The 21,761-nt window shown below is 39.0% G+C and overlaps 3 protein-coding genes across 3 annotated transcripts; 1 reads left to right on the top strand and 2 right to left on the bottom strand.

The window, feature by feature from the left end:
* Positions 1–344: 344 nt before the first annotated feature.
* Positions 345–16,116, top strand: myo19 (myosin XIX). The gene is made up of 24 exons (XM_084941692.1): positions 345–629; positions 1,845–1,992; positions 3,840–3,988; positions 4,252–4,365; positions 7,015–7,144; positions 7,234–7,303; positions 7,397–7,499; positions 7,614–7,710; positions 7,908–7,984; positions 8,583–8,673; positions 8,822–8,987; positions 9,213–9,286; positions 9,372–9,493; positions 10,024–10,137; positions 10,880–11,056; positions 11,153–11,290; positions 11,403–11,510; positions 11,624–11,694; positions 11,778–11,851; positions 13,059–13,201; positions 13,387–13,516; positions 13,799–13,884; positions 13,998–14,321; positions 14,399–16,116. Exons 1-24 carry the CDS (start codon positions 570–572, stop codon positions 14,510–14,512), a joined length of 2,880 nt encoding a protein of 959 aa, XP_084797818.1. The 5' UTR covers positions 345–569; the 3' UTR covers positions 14,513–16,116.
* Positions 16,117–16,218: 102 nt separating this feature from the next.
* On the bottom strand, positions 16,219–19,818 carry znhit3 (zinc finger, HIT-type containing 3). The gene is made up of 5 exons (XM_084941700.1): positions 18,832–19,818; positions 18,138–18,169; positions 17,957–18,022; positions 17,436–17,513; positions 16,219–17,316 (listed from the first exon to the last, which is right to left on the bottom strand). Exons 1-5 carry the CDS (start codon positions 18,897–18,899, stop codon positions 17,126–17,128), a joined length of 435 nt encoding a protein of 144 aa, XP_084797826.1. The 5' UTR covers positions 18,900–19,818; the 3' UTR covers positions 16,219–17,125.
* A 123-nt stretch (positions 19,819–19,941) lies between these two features.
* LOC146378717 (nuclear protein 2-like) lies at positions 19,942–21,153 on the bottom strand. Its single transcript, XM_084941701.1, has 2 exons — positions 20,799–21,153; positions 19,942–20,248 (listed from the first exon to the last, which is right to left on the bottom strand). Exon 1 carries the CDS (start codon positions 21,053–21,055, stop codon positions 20,825–20,827), a length of 231 nt encoding a protein of 76 aa, XP_084797827.1. The 5' UTR covers positions 21,056–21,153; the 3' UTR covers positions 19,942–20,248; positions 20,799–20,824.
* Between the last annotated feature and the right edge of the window lie 608 nt (positions 21,154–21,761).

The following is a 21,761-nucleotide window of genomic DNA, read 5'->3' as shown; positions in this document are numbered from 1 at the left end:
TGTCAACTTCCAATGATAACGGCGCAAATATTTTTTGTGCATGTTGAATTAAACGACTGAAAAAAGGTATTTACTTACTATTTGTAAGATTTTAGATTTCACCACCAAAGAGGCTTAGCATCATCGACAGCAAGTAATTTATTGGGCCCTTAATGTGGAAGCATATTGGAGGACGTAACAAGAAAACTATTATAACAATTATAACATCTGCTGGTCATTAAAAAGTTAATCTTGCTAGGTCATAAATGTCTCAGTTTTAGGGAAACATGTCCCTCATAGAAATCCCAGCCGGTGCTGGATCACAGGTACATCTGGGTCCGTGAATCAACAGGAAGAGGGCGGGAATAAATGCGTGGTTTGGGAGTTCGGGAGCAAGGCGGTCAGACAGACAAGCGGGACAGCAGGCTAGCCGAAGGTTGTCCTTAAGGAATTTTTTTACAGTAATGGAAATAAGTTTTAGGTCTGAGAATTAGAATAAAAGACCAACTTAATCAGTACAAAGCAACGCTTTTTGTCAAAGTAGTGTTTCGGCTTACTTTTAAGAGAGACACGAGGGCAGCGGTCAATCAATGAGCTCTGTGGACGACCGACGTGACGTTAGAGAAGGATATAGAAATGGAGGAGCAACGGTGAGTTGGAGCATGAGTATGACCTGTCCACAGTTTTTCTGTTTACGAGATTTGCCTTTTTGGTTTGTAAATTAAATAAATAAATAAATAATATGATTAAAGGTAACTTGACTAGGAGAACATTAATGAGGCTGTACCTGTCCTCAATTTTTGATTGGTTGGATCTAATTTGGACTCTCTTTGGAGTATTTTATTAATACACAAATACCTGAGACTCAATAACATTTCCGTTATGCAGCGTTTATGATGATGAAGATGAAAATAGTGCATGCAGTGTAAGACATAAACGAAGCTACACTTATAGAAGAATAGCTGCGCATTTTTTTGTTGACATTAATAACACAAAAGTATGGTAGCACCGGGGAACGTGACTCGAGATGGTCAAATAGACGTGTTTTGGGCCATTTTTGAACGTGTTAAGTATATTTCAGAGTGCGATGCCCTGGGCCGGTCAGTGGCTCGTTGTTTGTACACTATGCTTTACATGGAGGTAGTTGCTAGGTTGCAAGTATGTAATGTATATAAACATCATTCGCTAAATTGGCAAATTATTGAATGGCGTTTGGCATGAGCGCGACAGCCAAGGTCTGGAGGTTCTCACAGGTAATGGAAAACTAGAAAAATCACTTTGTCTTCCTATATGTTATGTTTGTAATTATATTTATAGGTTAACTAGCTGAATAAGACAAACATTGCTCTAACAGCGATTTCATGTAGGCTACCTGCTATGAGTCAATGTGCCCAGGGAATTAGTCGTCTAGTAATGGGCATTAAATTAATGCAATTATTTACGTGGTTTAAAAGTAGCCTTGCAGAATGATGGGATGTAGGCTACCTGCTGTTGGATTAAAGCTGTCTGTACACACCTCAGACTGTTGACAGCAGTCAGACAGCCTGCAGGCCCATGTCTTGAGTTAATGGCAAGATAAAGTGGAGACCTAGTTGTCTAGGTGATGTGATTGTATGATTAAATTGAATAATAATATATTTAATATCCCTAGCTTCCTTTAGTTCTTTAAAATTGAACCATATTCATAGATAAAATAAGTGTTTTCCCTTATTTTGTTTATTATCTTTCACTTTTCTCCATATGTGGTAATGACTAACCATTTTACATACCTTTGGCATTTACTTAACTTGAGATGTTAAGTAATATTTCAGCATAGTTCAAATGTATGCTTTCTCATGTTTCCCATGTCTCGTGTTTTGTCTCAGGTGAAGGGATTAATTCAGAAAGTCCATCCTCCTCAGCGGTCCCTTAATGATTCACTGGAGGGAGAAATTCAGGCCTTCCTCACTGATGAAGACCAACTTTACACTTACGATGACCTCACCAAAGTCAACCCAGTGACCCCAGCGACAGGTATCCATCTCTAATGTCTATCTTTTAAATCACTTGATAATGTAAATACAATGATGTAATAGGGCATGCTTGTGCCTGCTGGTTGACCTATTTAAATGATTTAACTAAACTTGAGTTTAGGCAGTGTTTTCCACTGTATGGCACCTTAATCTTGATCTGCAGTGCTGGCAGTGTATTATTTGTCCACATCAAGATAAAATCTGCATGGTTGATAAAATGTTAATGTGTGAATGACTGCTGATGCAGTGTTATACCTTTAGCCTTTTCATTACACCTTTACTTACGTTTTCATTCTTTTTATCTAAGTTTTGATATATAAGTGTAGTCATACTGATCTATTTTATAGATCATATGTCAAAAAAACCTTGAGGAAACTACATTACAGTACAGATTATTATTTTTAAAACATTGTGTAGGTGCATCTGTAAACATTTGTAACTAGAGATGGCACGATACCACTTTTTTATGTCCGATACCGATATCATAAATTTGGATATCTGCTGATACCGATATGAATCCGATATAGTGTATTTTTTAATCAATAAAACGTTTTTTTTAATATCTTGCTGCATTTTGTATAAGTTTACACTCAAGTTTAAATAAATAACAACACTAAAGCTATTCTGTTATACCTGTATGTAAAAAAAATACACTGCGCCCAAAATATTTCATAGTTCAGCAAAACCAATCAATCTAATAAACTTAAACCTACTCCATCCTCCCTATTCTGGTATTTTAAAGAGTACTTAGCAGAAATATTAAGCAACCTAACTAATAGGGTTGCAAACTCCCAGCAAAAAAAAATAGGGAACCACCCTCCACCTCATGATGCTTAATCGATGTAATTAAATTTAATTTGATACAGGGGGAAAAATGCACAGAAATAAATTATTTTTCAAGAATAATTAAATAGATTCAACATCTTTCTTCAACAGAATTGCAGACTGCACAGATGGTATCTTCCCAAAGGAAAAAGTAGTATAGCTTACTAGGGTATATTAGACTTAACAGTTACTATATACAGTAATGGACTACTATATATTTTACATCAGATTAAAACTTTGGGTGTAAGATTCAGATAATTATTTATTAAAAGCTAGACATTTTAAATGAGAATAAGAAAGAAAAGTATGTCTTTGTGCCCCCTTTTCCCTGTTCATGCCCTATCGGCCCCCCTGGCTAAACTTTGTTAGATCCGCCCCTGCACAGTTACCAGCTAGTAGAAAAAGATCCTGGTGTAGAAAGTAATATTAAATAAATTCTAACAACAGCTTATCAAGCTTAATAGTGCTGCTGTTGTTCAACCGCTGGTTTCCTCTTTCTGGTGAGAAGTGGGCCAAAAACAAAGAAGAGAGACGGACTCGCGACAGAAAAGCCGATCAGCTGATCATTAAGCAGTTTCACGATTGAAGTAGCAGCAGGAGAGAGAGAGAAGAGGCAGTTGCTCTATATATCGGTTGTTAAGCTTAACGCGGGAATGCTTTACAAACATTCAGAGATGAACTTACACACTTGCTTTACTTCTCTCTGGGATAACTTCCTCGGAGATGAAATGCTGGTTTGGTAGCGAAGCTACAAATACACACAGCCGCTCTATCACGTGATGCATACTGCTGCGATGTGCTAGGTTATGAGCCGAGTTACACCGTGTAGCAAGTTTTGTGAGGTGCTTTTTTGATATTTAATGGATCGGATTACATTTTTTATTTCTCGCCGATATCCGATCCAGTAATTTGGGTCAGTATCGGACCGATACCGATACGTAATATCGGATCGGTCCATCTCTATTTGTAACAATGCAAATTTTCCCACTTAATGTCTGATAATATTTGTTCTTTCCCTGACAGTGCTGAAATGCCTGCAGGCCAGGTACAGCATGAAGGTGTTTTACACCCATGCTGGCTGCACCTTGGTGGCTCTTAACCCCTTCCAGCCCATTCCAGACCTCTACTCTCTGGATGTGATGAAGGAGTATCATTATGCTCATCAGCCCCAGGTATTTCAAGCAGCTCCCATTTGTTTTTTTTTATTTGGCTAGCATATGTAGATATATATTTCTGTAGATTTGTGCTATAATGGGAGAAGATGAATAGTGGTGCCATCAGTGAGTGTTTCAAACCATCCAATGATGCAGACCTACTCAGTGAAACTCAAAAGTACTGCTTTTATTAACATCTGGGAGGTCTTTAAGCTATTGGGTGCTCTGCATGCAGTAAGTATGACCATCCATTTAATAAATCTGGACATTTTTGCCTGCAGGAGTTCAAGCCGCATATCTTTATTGTGGCAGAAGAAGCCTACAGGAATGTTCGGGGCCAGCTGGAGCCGGTGAACCAGTCCTTGGTGGTCAGTGGTGAGAGTGGTGCTGGAAAGGTAAACCAGACACATGCAGCATTAAGCTTAAAGTGCAAGCTAACCCCGCTACACTGAATAATGAACCAGAATGTCAGCTTACTTGTTACTTTTTGCAACGGTTTGTCCAAAACAGAAGCACTTTGCATGATTTGAATTGCAAATCATTAATAGACGATAGTTAACTGAAAATAGTACAATGACAAGCTGTCATATGTTAAAAATGGCAAATATTATTGTTTTGTGCAAATGATATGCTCATTTGAATTTGATATCTGCAGCATGTTGGGACAAGGGCAATGACAATCTGGAAATGTGGTGTGATGCCAAAAAATATTGAATGTTAAATTAGATCAGCTGGTAACAGATTATTAACATAACTGGTATTTTAAAATATTGAAAGCACCCCAAAGAGGCTAAGTCTTTCTGAAGAAAACTCTGAGTTCAGAATGATGTTTCTCATCATAAAATTGAGTGAAATCACTATGCAAGGGGCAACTATAAAAATCAGTGTCAAAGCCATCCTATTCAGGCCCTCGGGTATTAAAACCTGCATTAAAAACAGACACAGTTGTGTGGTGGAAATCACTGCATACACTTCTAAAATCCTTTAACAGTGAGCACTGTTCATTGTTGCTTCCACAAATACCAATTAAGATTGTACAGTGAAAAAACCTGTAATGTTATGTAAATAATATTGAGCAATGACACCACCTTGTTTAGCCTGAGCTTGTTTAAGAAGGACTGAGGTGAAATGGAAAACTGTCCAGTCAAATCTTACTGGAAAGAGACATTGTTTTTATTTATATTTTACTTAGCTTAGCAAGTTTTTTGAAAACTGGGTTAAACAGTACCATAAAAAATTGACTGCTCAAGTGGGAGTATGAGCCAGTTTACTGTATATGGACTAACCTGATTAGACACTAAGAGCCAGATTTAGTGGCAAAACCCTCTTTTGATGTTTTAAAAGCTGCTGTCGGGATTTACTAAAGAGGTGCAGTGTTAGTTTTGAGACTGAAATGTGTAGACACAAGAACCTTTGCAGCTGGCCTTATTCCAAATGAGTGTAAGAGTTTCGTTTTCAGAGCACAAAATTCTGGGAGGAGAATATTTCAATGAATCACACATATGTGGTTTTTGGAATGAGGGGACAAAGATTATTGGAAAGAGTTTGTCATTAAGACAAAATAAAAAAATCCTTTATAGATCCCACAAGGGAAATGATTGTGTTACAGTGGCAGGATAAAGAAGAAAAACGGTACAGTCTACAATAAATAAACAACATAGTAAAGGTGAAAGAGCCACAGGCGCATAGTGAGGGCCTTATACTGTGGGAGGGCAAATCATTTTTATATACACAACAACAAAAACAAAATAAAAATGTGTTTAAGTTGGAGAAGAATAAAAAGTGAGACTGAAATTGTTCAATAGAGTAGTGCAAATAGCATTCATAAATATGTACACTTTAAATCTAAGAAACTGCTGCAACAATGTGTGATGCAGAAATATGTGTGTGTAGTCTCATGCCTGACCGATGTGTTCACCTGTCATGGAAGGAAAAGAAAGAAGAGTTATGACACAGTTTCACAGGAAACGGCAGAAATGACATGCTGAAGCATTCTGTATGGCAGTGAGGTTGAATTGGTCTGAGGGAAAAGCAACTCTGCTGCCTCAGTAGTGTGTGATTAATTGTCCGTGATGCAGATTAGTTTGTTCTCTTATCCCTCACTGACTCAAACACCTTCAGATTCTGCCCAACAATGCTTCCAGCCTTGTGAATCAGTTTGTTGATCCTGCTGGCCTCTCTGGGACTGATCCTATCCTGCTAGCAGACAATGGCACTTGCTACCACAGACTGGTAGAAGTCTGTCCTATAACTGTGTAACACATATTTCTGCTATAGAGTAATCCAGATATTTTAATGTGGCAGAGTGGAGTTTTACTGAACTGAGCTTACTTTAGAGCAGGGGTGGGGGAACTCCAGGTCTCAGGGGCCGGTGTCCTGCAGGTTTTAGATGTGTCCTTGATCCAACATAGCTGATTTAAATGGCTAAATTACCTCCTCAACATGTCTTGAAGTTCTCCAGAGGCCTGGCAACTAATCATTTGATTCAGGTTTGTTGACCCAGGGTGATATCTAAAACCTGAAGGACACCAGCCCTTTAGGCCTGGAGTTCCCCACCCACAGCCTCACACAGCCTGGAGAATAGAAAAATTGTGTCAAAGTAACATCATCAATAACCGAGTGGCAGCTTAGCATATTGTTAGGTCACCCACAGAACTTTTCACTCCCATCAGCACATTTTTTGCTACTGCAACATGACACAGTTTTTACCCTGTTTATTAGATCTGGCTCTTAGTAATCTGACATCTGTCTGTTTTTATTAATGCCCCCAAAATATTGCTCCTTGTTTACTGCAGTTCATCATACATGCTATAGTCTAGACAACCCAAATTCACCATCCCACAGGAAGTTGTATGCCGGTATCTGCAGTAGTTTGACTGGCATAAACATCTCATGCATTCTTTCCTATCACAGATTTTTATTACTATTGTTTTAAAATTATTTTTAGATTCTCTTTCCACCATGCCCAAAGTTGCTTTTTTGTCACATTTTAATATATGCTTAAAAAAACTCTGCTTGTCTCTTAATGATTTGTTTCTTTGTAGACGTGGACATCTCGCTGCTTGATGAAGTACTATGCCACAGTGGCGTCCGTCTCGGTGGTGAAGAGTCAGGACACAGTGGAGAGGATCGAGAGGAGAGTGCTGGACTCCAACCCTGTAATGGAAGCTTTTGGTAAGAGAAACAGAGGTGTTTCTGTTAATGTGAAAACTGAATCCCATAAACGGTCGCTCATCATCATCATCAGCATATGTTTCGTTTAGGCAATGCCTGCACGCTCCGGAACAACAACAGCAGTCGTTTCGGAAAGTACATTCAGCTACAGCTGGACAGGTATTTACAAACATTACTTGAGGTGGCATCGTCTGCATAGTGTTCTCTCTTACTTTCCCACATTTGCGGTCAATGTGTCGTTTTTATTTAAAGGTGTCAACTCTTAGTTGGGGCGTCTGTACAGACATATTTACTGGAGAAGACCAGGGTGGCCTGCCAACCAGCTAATGAAAGAAACTTCCACATCTTTTACCAGGCAAGTGAACAGACCTGCGCTACAGCTCAGAGATATTTTACTCCAGATATGTAGTAATTCTTTTCAGTATTAACATACATGAACAGCTGAACAGCGAGCGATTTAATGTTTCAGATGATGAAAGGGGCCACAGATGAGCAGCGGAAAGAGTGGAAGATGTCACATGACCAAAGTTTTGTTTGGCTGCCAAATTCCGAGAAAACAATTGAAGGTTGGTGTCCCTTTTTTATGTGTATTAAGGCACATGTCTACACTCATTTGTACATTTTATTTCATTTTTAGACCCAGGTCATTTTTGGGTTTTTGGTAACAGCTATATATATATATATATATATATATATATATATATATATATATATATATATATATATATATATATAAAAATTATTATTTTTTTTTTTTTTATAGAGGATTGTTTCCATGAGACAGTGGAAGCAATGGTTCATCTGGGTATCAATGCAGAAAGGCAAGGAGAAATATTTAGGGTAAGAAAGGATATCCTCTACTCTGCATTCTTTGCATTCACACTGTTGATTGGATTGGTGGGTAGATGTACTGGAATAAATGTTATTTAAAGTGCAGTCTGTAATGTAGCTCTCAATGAAGGCCACAGACCAAAATGCATTATTCAAGTAACAAGTGCTGTTAGATCTTCTACCTCAGAGTAAAAGTTGTTGACAAGTATTATGTGATGCATTTTTAATAAACACTTCCTTACTACTACTTACATTATAGTGGGCTCTAAGTGCTTCTCAGAGGGTGGTCTGGGGTTTGCACCCCTTAGCCACGTCAGTCATATAATCTTGCTGTACTATAATTAAGAAGTGCTTGTCTACAGATGGAGATTCTAAAGCAAAATCTGAGTTTCTAATACTTCCTATCAGGTTAACCTTTGGACCATTAGAAAGTTTTTAAGCCAGTCCACTGAGTCAGTCTGGCTAAATCTGCTGTAGGACATTGGGCGTGGGGTCTCGTGGGTGGTGAGTGGGGATAACATGTTATCTCAGCTCTTTAACTTTCAGTGGTTTATGTGCAGTGTTTTTTTTTTTTCTTCCCTCTCTCTGTTGTTGTAACACATTACAGATATTAGCAGGAATTCTCCAGTTGGGAAATGTCAGCTTCTCCTCTTCAGCAGATGAATCACAACCTTGTCACCTTGATGCAAAATCTAAAGGTACTGGATATTGTTTTGCTTTGACATTTGTTATAAAACATTTCCAGATAATGAATGATTAGGTATATATGGTAGTTACATTTCCATGTTTTTTGTTGGATTGAGTAATAAGTTCCATGACATCACCACACCTGTCTCCTACCTTTAGACTTCTTGCAGAGGGCTGCTGAGCTGCTGTGTGTTCCTGCTGAGGAGCTTCAAACATGTTTAAGAGTAAGAACTCTGAAGGCGGGGAAGCAAAGCGTGCTCAAGCCGTGCTCTCAGGCAGAGTGCAGTGTGAGGAGAGACTGTCTAGCCAAAGTCATTTACGCCCAGTAAGAATCTCCATTTGACCATCAACAACTTCTCAGAGTGCAAAAAACTGTTGCTAGAATGGATGATGATGTGGGAACATCTTTGTGGAAGACTCTGCTGTCGTCAAAGACTTAAATGTTAAACTGTCATGCTGTTTTCTGTTTACAGTAAACATGAATATTGTCTGTTTACAATCATTATAGCATCTCCATGCTTGAAAATAAGTGTGTGACTTTTCCCACCAGGTTATTTGAATGGCTGGTTACATTCATCAACAACAGCATATGTGCTGATAAATCAACGTGGTGCAACTTCATAGGTAAAAGCATTACTTTCTCAGATAGTGCTGAACATGAATTTCCAGCTCTATAGCCAAGCTCACAGAACTCCTCTGTAATCTTCAGGAGTCCTAGATGTGTACGGCTTTGAATGTTTTCAGACCAATAACCTGGAGCAGCTGTGCATCAACTACGCCAATGAGAAACTCCAGCAGCACTTTGTGGCTCATTATCTCAGGGCTCAGCAGGTAGTTTTGTTTCTCTGAAGGTAATCTGTTCAGATTTCTCAGTGGGCTGCTATTTTGAGTGCTCAAGCAGATTTCAGATTTAATCTGTCAACAAACTAAAGCGATTTCAACATCTCCTTTATTAGGCTATGGGATAATAAGATGTTTAAATGTATCTCGAGAAAAGTTTCAGAACTGCTATATTAGACATGAACAGCAGCTAGATCATCAGATTGTTTTTCCTGCAGCATTAATGTCAGTATTTCATTTTACTATTAAATTTGTATGTTCTACATAGATTTTTATCACCATCATCTGATAATGCCTTTCACTACAGTAGGTGGCACTCATAGGGAGCATTTGCTAAGGGTCAAACCAGCTAATGCAAAGAAAGCCTGGCTATGTTGAACTTCTTTTGCAGTGTACTCCTCTGACCTTGGGCTTCAGGGGGTTCTTCACTTTTCACAAAAGCTCTAGCGATTGAAAAAAGATTAAAATGTCTTGTATGTGAATTTTCTTTCTTTCTTTTTTTTAATCACTACTTTTTCCAGGAGGAGTATGTGTCAGAGGGTTTGCAGTGGTCCTTTGTCAAATACCAAGACAATCAAAGTTGCCTCGATCTTTTAGAGGGAAGCCCCATCAGTGTGTTCTCTCTTCTTAATGAGGTATGCTGGCCATTAAGAAACAAACAGAAGGAAATATCGTACAGACTCAAAAAAAAAAAGCAGAAAAAAACAAAATTCCAACATTTTACCAAGCTGGGTTTAATTTTACACAATTTCTTCTCTTGTCTACTTTTACTACTAGGACATTTAAGAATAAATGTGCCAGATAAGCAAAGTGAATACAACTTACTGCCATCAGAATACCACCTTTGTGGACATTTCATGACCAGAGGTCTTTTATACCTTGTAGCTTACCTGAATAAATCCAGGTGATATGTATGATAGACGTGTCACTTGCACATAGCTGTCTGATTTTTGGCGATGTTACTGGGGCACTTTCTTGTTAATATCTTTGATGTCTGTAAATGTGAGGCCTTTGTTGTGGTTTTATTTCTCTGACAGACACCACAAAACACAAATGGAATTTCCAAAATAAATAAACAAATAAATTAAATTTTTTTTTTTTTAAAAAAGGAGAATGTAAAAAGCCACCAAAATCAGACCTTCAATCATTAGCTTGATTTTGCATTCTAAATAACCTTTCGGTTGGTCTTCACTGAAAGGCAGTATAGGGGTAAAATCAAAAGAAGTGCGACTCGTTTTGATAATCACCTAAACTCCTGAAAACATTTTTTCTGAATCCTAAAAACACAAAAAATCAGTCTGCATAGTTGTGTAAGGAAGTGTTAACATGTGCAAATTTATGTTACCATGTTTTGTTTTGTGTTTTTACATATTGTAGGAGAGTCGTCTAAATCGAGCCTCGGATGCAAAAATGTTCCGAGTTCGTCTGGAGAAGGAGCTGTGTGACAATGCTAACATCAGCTGGGACAAGTTCAGCAAGGTGCCGCACTTCACTGTGGCCCACTACGCTGGCAAAGTTGGCTATCAGATAGAAGGCATGGCGGAGAAAAACAAGGTGAGAAAAGCTTTCAACTGTGTCAGAAATAAGCTGAATATGTATTCCTTTACTGCACTTCTGCTTAGATACTGATTTTCATTTATTTATTTTAAGGACCCAGTGCCACCAGAGCTAATTAGCCTGCTTCAAAAGTCCAACAACCAGCTTCTTCACCAGATCTTCAAAGACAATGAAACTGAGAGTCAGATTAAAAAGGGGCCTGGTAAAACCACTGTGGTCTCCAAGTTCAAGGTAGGATCCAGCTCTAGCCTTCATAATCAGGGCAATATAAGCTAGTCACAACCTCTTTTATAGTTTGGAGGCTTTAGTGCTGGCACTGGTAATTGCTAATATCTCATTGTAGAACTCACTGGAGACCCTGATGAAAATCCTCCACTTCACAACTCCTCACTACACTCGCTGCATCAAGCCAAACCCTGAGTGCAAGCCACTGACTTTCAAAAAGGAGGAGGTAGACAGTCTACTCGCATGTTTAATAATCTGTGTTTTAACACCACAAAGACAACACTGACATGTTTGAACAAAAGGCAAAGGTTTCACTTGATCCTTGCTGTTTGTTTTCAGGTTATCATTCAGCTAGAGGCCTGCGGGATTGTGGAGACCATCCATATTAGTGCTGCTGGATTTCCAATAAGGTGAAACTTTATTGGAATATCAGCCTAATGTACCATATAATTTCTGCTGGATTTTGGTTGACGTCTTGTCTTTTGGTGCACAGGATTCCTTTCCAAAGCTTCCTGCAACGTTACGCACTGATTGCTAAACACATAAAGTTGGGGGGTCACAGTGTTGGTGAGTACAGCTTGTGGCTGAATCCATTTCTGGTCAGTTTCGCATGTTTCGTGTTTGGGGAAAATAGTGATTTTATCTCCTCTCTTTAGGTCTGCTGGTTTATTCTGCTTTTCCTTCAGTAGCCCTCTTAGTAAACATGATCCTCAATACTCTACTCTCCTTGGGAACTTTTTTAACTTGGTGCATTAAAAACAAAATAACAAACAAAATTTGCAGCCTTTCCAGGTAAATGCATGCATGACTGTTGGAGCTTGCCTTGCATGTTCCTCCATTTTTTTTTTTCTCAGTTATTATGTATCAACTGACACTTAGCTTCACTGCTGTGTTCAGCTGTCTTTTTTTTTTTTTTTTTAGTTAGTAAAGTATAAGGATGATGGTCAAAAATGGTTTGGGAAATCTCCCAACTTTTTGTCCAGTGTGAGCATGGAGTTGACGTTAGATGGATTTTAGTGATCTTGAATATTAATTGTACTTGTTTTAGTGACATTTTTTTTACTGCCCACATCATAAATATTGTGATAAAATGTAAAGTGTGTAATTATATAACTGTGCACAGTGCTTTCTTTTTATTTCTGCATGCTGTGTGAGACTGCAAGGATTTATTAAGGTCAAAAGAACCACCTGTGGATGACATAACACCTGATCTAGACATTAACGTTCCTTAGATCTTACTGGGTCGCGTTAATAGCTGGATTTTGACAGACTGATCCGAAGGTGGATCAGAGTGTTTAAAGAAATGCTTTCGAACCCAGGAGCCTCCTGCTCTGAGGCAGCAGTACTAACCGCTGAGCAATGTGCTTCCAGTAAGCAAGCAGGCTCGCCTTAGTGATTCATCAGTTGGACAAATGCCTAAACAGACTTACAGAGCTGCTGTCACGTCTGTAACTTCTTAGCACGTGCATGCACAACCTGAATGCTGCAACATGCTGTGTATTATTATAAAAGTTCATATCTCCTCTGTGTTCCGCTCCGTGTGCATGTTAAAAGATTAAAAAATTGGTGTTGAATTCACAGCACAGCGGCTATGGAAGCTGTGCTATTGACTCAGATGTGTTTGCTCCCTTGCTGTTCTTCACCCGTTACACTTTTTAACCTCACACGCTGTTACTGTGTGATAAACCTCAGTCTCACAGTCTGAGTGCTGCACAACTGTGAACATTACTATATCTTTAGTGGATCACTTAATCTAACTTGTGCTTGCCTTCAGTGTTAGATTTGGAAGCTGACACTTGTCCTCAGCAACATGTGGAGAAGATCCTCAGTGTGGTGTTGAAACACCGCTGTCTGAGTGAAGAGCACAGTACATTGGTGCATTGTGGGAGGACTAAAGTTTTTCTCACACAAGTGATGGTCAGTCATTTAAAATCTGTGTGTTTCATTACAAACAAACAAGCTTATTTATTTTTAGAATTCCTTCAGCTTCTTATTTTTTTGTTGCATTTTGTTTGTTTGCTCATGCAGTCTAGTTAGAGGTATAAATGTTCCAGTTTTCTTTTTCTTTTTGAGCACACTGACCTGTCTGACTCGTCTCACAGCTAGATTTACTGGAAGATCAGAGGAAGAAGATCCTGTCTCACTGCGCCTTTACCATTCAGTGCTGTTGGCTACGGTACCAGCGGGGCAGACGACACACCCACCGCCAGTCTGCTACTTTGATCCAAGCAGGTGAACTCATAATGCGCCTGTGAAGTAATGCAAATTGTGGCCCTGTTCCCACAGGTTCTCTGCAGGCTTTGACCTGACGGCCGGGCCCACGGTGACCAGCTGCCGGTGTCTGCACACTCTGTATTCAGGCTGTTTATCCCTTTAACGACAGAGCCTATCACAAATAACTACTTCAGCTGTTCAATACACATGTTCTAAGTGCTTTATTTATTTATTTATGGTTCTTGTTCTGCAAGAGAAACAAACCTTTAGAATAAGTAACTTGTTTTAAACTGCCTGCAGTGGTGCGGTCCTGGCTAGTCAGGAATCGTGTCCGGAGATGGAACAGAGCAGCTGGAGTCATCCAGAGCACCTGGAGGAAGTGGAGGGTGAGATTATATTTGAAAGTTTATCCTCATGTGTTAAGTTTTACTGCTTTTTTTCATTGTGTTAGTCTGTAAATAACTTTGCTTTTATTATTATTTTTTACATCTTCTTGCAGTTACTCTTGAAATCCTTGGCTGAAGCAGAACTTGATGACGCAAAGGACCTGGTGGAGGAGGATACACCCGCACTGACTCCTGTCGTCAGGGAACGGGGCTCAGTACAGCTCTCCACCATCCCGGAGCCCGTCACGGTGCAAGGGTGGCCCATGGGCCTGGCTCTAGCCTCTGCACCGTCCATGACTGTGTCTTTGACAGCCACAGGCTTCCAGAAGATGATGTCTGTCATCGCCTCCCTCAACTTGCCATCCAGGAGGGGAGAGTACCAGGTGAAGACCAACCAGTACACGGAGGAACTCGCCTCCATAAGGGCTCAGCCCAAGGTGAGGACACAAACACCTTCCAGAAACGTTTTCATTTTGTTCATCTGATGGTCTTCTCTTTCTCGTTTCCTGCACAGGGATCCGTAAAGCTGCACTGTCAGCGATCTCCGCTTCTCTACGCTGACAGGCAGCCGGACCTGAAGAGCGACGTGACGGGGTTCAATGAGATCCTGCTAGAGAAAACTCTGTAACCGCTCCCTCAGTGCAAAACGCTACTTGCAGTGAAGCAGCTGCTTCTCCATAATCTGACATGAAACATGAAAACATGGTATTATTTCATGCTGCCACTGTGTATGTAGGTTAAAACACTAATTGCCACGTTTGTTTGTTTTTTTGTTTTCTTTTTTTTAAACGAAGGTCGAAACTGATCTTACCCTGTCTTACAGGGATGAAGGGAATTATAAAACCTGCATCCTTGCATAATTATTATTTATCAGAAGTGTTTATGTAAGCTGGTGCAGTGCTAAAAATCACCTCCAGTTGCCTTACGGCCCCAGAGATGACAAAATATATATAAATATATCACCTAAAATTCCAAATCTGAGTCAGGAGAGTGGATACAATCCTCAGCTGCATTTAAGATAACGTACCCCCTTCTTTTCATTTCTTTTACAGAAAGAAATGAAGTACCATTCACATTTCTCTGTGAATGGTACTCATGGCCATTGATCAGTGGGCTTTGATCAGTGGTTGTTGATCAATGGTCATGAAAATGTGCATAATTATGATGAAGGAACTGATCTCCCAACCCCATTGTTCCTTCAGTGGGCTAGTTTCAGTTATTATACAAATGTACTGTTTATAAGATTGGGGAAACCTGCAGTCAGCTGAGACTGAAGAAGTCACTTGGATGAGTGACGAAACGTTTCTCCCACTGAAAACGCTACGTCCAGATGAACAGAATCAACTTTAGGGGATTCTTTTACAGAACTTGCCATGTTTGTCACATGTAGAAAACAGCACATGGTGTAGATGGGATTATGGTGATGCAGGATAAACACTAACTCTTTTTAAAAGAAATCTTTGTAAAACTCAAAATTTAAGGCATAATCTTGGCACTTTTTTAAAAGAAAAAAAATACCAGGGCTGCAGGCTTTTGTCTCCTGATAGATGATCAGAGTATTAGGCCTCGAGACAAGTGCCTTTCTTAGAATCCACGATCAAACCACATATGAGCTGTACATGTATTTATTGGGCTGATTATTTATCTGTGACTTAATTTTTCCAGTCTTCTGTTTCTGATTCTTGTGTAGTTTTGTGGTTGCTGCTAGGAGGAAAATGGTAATCGAGCAAATATTGCACGTTAAGCGAATATTGCACTTCAAAAGCATGCACATTCTTATGTAATCAACAAGATTACACGACAGGGTGTCTACAGGCATGAGCAGGTAAAATGTATTTTATTAATTTTCATTCTTACACCATTTTAATAGCCCAGAATCTTTATCTTGACTGATGAGCAGGCTCTGATATCTTCAGGGTGTCTGCCAGTGTAATCGACAGCTTGGTCGTGCATATTTACACTTTGCTGGCCTGAGGCTTCAGGGATTTTTATATTTTTGAGGCAGTTGTTTTTAAGCACCATTAAAATTAGTTAATCATTAGCCTTTTTCTTATTACCCCTGAGCAGCAAAAGGCTGATTGTGTACTGTCATTACCCCACCAGGCAGGCAGCACGGACATTTAAGTTTGTGAATGCAATAACTGGAGAACAAGGTGATACCATAGGTGTGTTTACTAAAAATGTTGGACAAGTTTGTATGTCAGTGACCTCGACCTCAAGGTCGGAGCAAGTTGTCTGAAAACCTCGTCAACGCGACAAACATGAGAACAACACGACACAGGATTTTGAAATCGACACTGTAGCTGTGTCTACCATAGAACTGAGAGGAACCACTGGTGGTCGACAGTATTTTAATGAAAACAGGCAAACAAGGGCATTATTGTACAAATACTAAAGTCATATGATATGATCTAAATGTGTTGAGGCAGCAAAAACAGTGGAATAGTGTGCCAGAAATTCTCAATAACTTGAGTAAAAGCACATCAGACACATCCACACTAATACGTTAAGGGTTTATATTGATAAGTATTGAAGAACTTTCAAGGAGCCGTAGACACCCTGCATAACAGAAACTTCACTGATGTGAAAAAGGATGAACCCAGGTTTATTTACATCGCTGCTCTTTGTCTTATGCACGTCAACAAAATATGTCTGAACCACTGTGTGAATTTCATCCAAAGCAATGCAGTACTGTAACATATACCAAAGTCTTTTTACACTACAGTATTTGTGTATGATAAACTTGATTTTTCTTATCACGATCAGGTTTGATATTTAAACTTTGAACAAACACATTAGCAACAATCATAGAAATCATTGGAGCCTCTCACTCCACACTTTTAACTTCAAGAGATTTCCTTTTTTCATTTTATCCACACAAATTTAATGACTTAGATATGTAAACGTGTCCAGGTTATTATCAGAAGTTATAATATGGAATTTGTGTATTTTAACTGTTTTATTCTTATTTTCTTCCGTTTCTGTCAGTAGTACCACTTGTATGTTTAAATGTTTTTGTTGAAATAAATGTCAGTTTTAAAATGTTTGGATTTCCAATCATCACTTTCCCCTTGAAGTCTTTACATGTGAAGTCTTGTTAATGGTAACTCTTGGAATTTTTACAGTTTGAAAAAGTTGTGGCTTTTATTTGAACATTATATACATACTGTAGTTTGAAGTCACAACACAAACTGCAGCAACAACACTACAAAAATATATTTAAAAAAATGAAAGCTGGATTTTACAAGTTGGCATCTTCACTTGATTTTGCATTTTCTACAATTTTCAAGCACTGATCAGAAAATTCCATAAACAGCGGCTCCTGCATGGCTGATTTCATTGCATCCTCTTTACGCTCTGCACCATCTATAGAGCACAATAACTGCCTCAGATGAGGATTACAGAGCAGGTCCTTTAGCTCTTTGGACTGGCCTGGAGATAAAGAAAACAGCAGTTACTCCACACACTACTTTGTGTTAACGTGCCATTGCTGTTGCACGAAGCTTTTAATTTCAAGTGCAAAAAATGAAGAAGGGGTGCTGGAGCAATACCTAACATCTGGAGCCTCTGCAGAGGAACTTTGTCAGTGATGTCATCTTCATGCAGAAGATCATCAACACTCCAAGACTCTGCAAAGACATCAAAGAAGGGAAATTCTTTTTAGGTGTTAGGTTTACTCGTAATGCCAGACAGGAGTACTGTCACAGACCGTAGCATGATTTCATTTACTGAAGCTATGCTAAAACGAAACTATTTGGAAACTTTAGGCCAAATATTTATGACAAATGTATAAAATTCATCTTCCCCAAATGATTATATACCTGTATCTGTGCTGTGGTCACTAATGTAAATATTTTTTAAATTCAGATCATCACCTCTAAATACAGTATTAGTTCACAACTCTGACTAAATGAACAAAAAAACGGTGCTCAAGAAAAAGCATATCACCCTTTAGATGAGGGCATAATCATGTAATATTCTAAATATGTTTCTTTTAAATGCAGCTGTAATATTACTTATTTAGTAAACAGACCATATAATCCCAGTGCTGATGAGAGGAATGTAACTGTACCTGTGCTTACAGCAGTTTTTGTTTCAGGATTTGAAGGGACAGGCTTGTCAACAGGAAGGCAGGTATCTGCAAACAGGAAAAAAAACAAAACACTTATTGATATGATAAGAAACATCTCTTTGGAGTAAAGCCACAGCTCATGTAAACATGTGAATGAAAATTTTAGAACAAGCTAATTTACCTTTATGCTTTTTGTAACAGCCAAGTGAACAACTGTAAGAGCCAAAACACTCATAAGGATCAAGCATATCAAAGTCCTCAACAGTATTTAACACATTTCACATGTGATTATTCTAAACAGGCATCTTCATTTATTACAAACTTAAAACACACTCTAGAGTCAATCAACGGGAACATGACAACTCTGAGCGGGTAATGTCGATGCCAATCACAGATTGTGACAAACATCATGCCAGCAGGTGGCAGCACTGTCGCCAGCTTGTCTTTTGTCAACCGGCGGTAGAGCACAAAGAAAAAAAACTGCACTAGCACGATTTGACCTATGTGGGTTACCGTCCCATGTGGTGTACACAGTAATAAAAACAATGTTTTTCTTACTGCTAGGCTAACTGCACACACATTTTGTTAAATGACAATCTGAATACAAAATATTTGATTTTTATTAACCGGAGTAACAAGTATCGAGTATATTCAGTGAAGTCTAACGTCACAAAAGTAATGTACCTCTTCATTCTCTCGGTAGACAAGCTGCTTATATTAGCTTTTTTTCTTTATAATTTACAAAAAATCAGATTAAAGAACTGACTACTGTAGTCTTTGTTCCCAAAAGTTTATCTGTGGTATTCGTAGCTAAGCAAAACAAATGCTAACTATAGGTTAGCCCGCAAACAAACATTCAGTTAAAGTTTACTTACTATCTTATTTTGCAGGCTGGACATCGGTATTTTGGAGTATGTTCGCTGCACACACTGCATAACTGCATTTTCTTTTGAGGGAGAGGAATAACTTATGAGGGAAAAAAGTCTGTTAGCGTGCGGTATATGAGTGGTAGGCACCAAAAAATGACGCTATTCCGGTTGTTTAGTTGTTCCTTCAAAATAAAGGCATCACAGATTAATTTGACTTTCCGGTAGAAACAAAGTACAAAATAAAATCCAAACACAGGGAAATATCGGGGGTCTTCGTGTCCATTTTAAATCTGTCTTCGTTTCATATTTAGACCTAACTCAAACAAAATTCCGCTGCGGATACACATCCTGATTTGATTTCGCGCGCGCACACGCACGCAAGTACTATTGGATCATTATACTAAAATGTTTATCCGCAATCCGAACAGCAATTGGTGTCTACGAACTGAATTACAGTAATGGCTATTGATGGGCCCAGGTAGATAGTGCTTTATAAGCCAGGCAAAGATGGTGCCAGATGTGTGTCTGCTGAGTAAAATCCCCAAATCATAAAAATGCATTGAAAAATTAATGATATACATGTAATATACACTCTGGGCTACACACACTTGCGATATAATAAAAGGATGGCATGCCGCCACAGGAAACCAACGTATGTAAACTAATTTTGGGTACATTTTTGGGTAAGATGTCTCCATAGTAACCAACCACCTGTTTCAACATCCTTATTTGAGAAAGAACATCGAATGTGGCATGTGAATTGTATACAGATATTTTTTTTATTTATATTGATACATTTATTTAGATTAAAAGTTTTACTTCTATTGATAAGAGATTTTATCCGAAAAACAGCAGTGTTGTGTATTTTCCTTAATCCCTAATCTGTTAAATTATTATTTGCTTTTATGGATCCATTGTTATTATGTCATAAAGCAAAAAACATTTAAGAAAAACCATAAATAGAGAAGCACCAGCCAAATGTCTTTGCTCTGCAAATTATACTCCCCTCTCTATGATATGATATGCCCATATACCATGTCCTTTTGGGGTTCTGAGATACAAATAAGCACTGCCGCATGCAATCGAACCCCATTTCAAATGAAAACATGACACTGGTTCAATTACCATCAACTTTTTATTTGATTTAAAATCAGCATATCTCCTGCACCCACAGTGGATATATATATCTATACATTTAGCTTTCAAGCACACAATCCACTGACTTACATAGCTTAACACAAACTATTCTTGCACAGCTGTAACTTGAAGGAAGGGAGGGGGGGGGGTGTCTTGTTACAGGGAAACCTATGGAATGGAGGGCTGCCTTGTGACTAATAGGCACGTTCCCGGTGTCACAGCACTCCACTCACTGGGTCAAGAAGGCAGAGACACTTGGCCATGGTCAACATCAGAAATCCAAAATCTGTGTGGAGAATTATATAAAAAAAGAAACATAAATACATTGTTTAGTAAAACAAACTCAATGTTTCCCTTTTAAATTTAGGTTTGCTGACATATACGTTTTTTGTTTTTTTTTTTTAAAGAAGGCAGGCTGGCGCTACAGGTATTTTTTTATTTATACATGAGCAGTTTGTCTATGACATATCAAAAAGCCCCGCATATTTAAATTTTTGTTTTGACAGACAAACAGCCCGAAATCTCAAAGCAGCCAAAAATAACGCTAAAGAGAAATTAACTGATCCAGTTACTGACAAATGATAACCTGAGCTGTGGGGACGCTCAGTCCATTCTGAAGGCCACAATGCACAATATCACTTACTCCGCCTTTTTCAAGGACGGATCGCGATCTCCTGACTGTTGTTACAATGGTAGGTGTTGTTGCTCCTCTATGGGTGTGAAGTGTTTTGGCATGGCGTCGTTGGCTGGGCTGTACAAATTCCAGGCAGGATTGTTTTTCTATCACAACCGTTCAACATAAACACAACGTTCAGACGACACCAATCCATAGCTACCTGTAAACATCGCAGAAAAAAAGCCATCAGGTTGACGAGCTCTTGGTTCTCCTGCGTTTCATTTGGCTATTGTGATATTTTTCTGCAATCTTCCTCTCGTGCCCTGCAGGGCAATGGCGGTTTGTGTTCAGCTCGATTTCCCTCTTGGATCTTCCTTTACCGCCAGCGTGGCCCGAGTACTCTAGCAGATTGTAGTAGTCGTACTGATCGTAGTAGGCCTCCTCGAAAGAGACCAGTCTTTCAATATCTGTCGCCATTTGGACACGGAGAGCAGCACTTACTCGCAGACAGTTTCTTGCAGCGAGTAAACATATGATGTCACGCCGTGTTTATATACATGCAGTCACGTGATCACGGCTGTTCCGCTTCCTTCTGTTTTTGAGGCGAGCACGCGGACATACCAGAGAGTTTGTAAATTTAGAGTAAACACCCCCTTTCTGGACTTTTGTTTTCAAAGGGGGCGCTCACGAGCTAGTTCAGGATGATCAACGTTTAGCCCGCGACATTTACATTCCGCAAACATTTTTGCTAGACACCTTTGCGATAATTTAAATATGCTTTATATAGATATTTCCGGAGTTCAATTGTATTAAACACAGTTCTGTGAAATTTAGCGACATCGCAGCACCATGAGCCATTTTACGGCATCCGCCATTTTGATTTCAGGCATGAAGCCAGCAGCAACAGAGAGCGTTGTAGCACCAGTCTCCTGATGGCATCATCTTCAACCACCATAACCAGCTGCTTCTTATACACGGATAGAAGTTTCTGTTAACCACGCTTCTAACATCTAGTTATCGTTTGTACACAGATGCCTCAAAAGGAGTATGCGCTGTCGTAACTCCTCGACCGACCAGTCAACAGGCGCTAGCAAAACTGTTTCTCTGTGGGAAAAATATAAGTACATAAATGTCGTTTTATGGTTAAAACTACCTTCGCTAAAATAAAGAGGAACGCTGTATC

The sequence above is a fragment of the Perissodus microlepis genome, chromosome 10, assembly GCF_051167445.1.
Source record: "Perissodus microlepis isolate ML-2025 ecotype Zambia chromosome 10, ASM5116744v1, whole genome shotgun sequence".
NCBI classification, from domain to species: domain Eukaryota; kingdom Metazoa; phylum Chordata; class Actinopteri; order Cichliformes; family Cichlidae; genus Perissodus; species Perissodus microlepis.
This window is presented reverse-complemented; position numbering and strand designations above follow the sequence as displayed.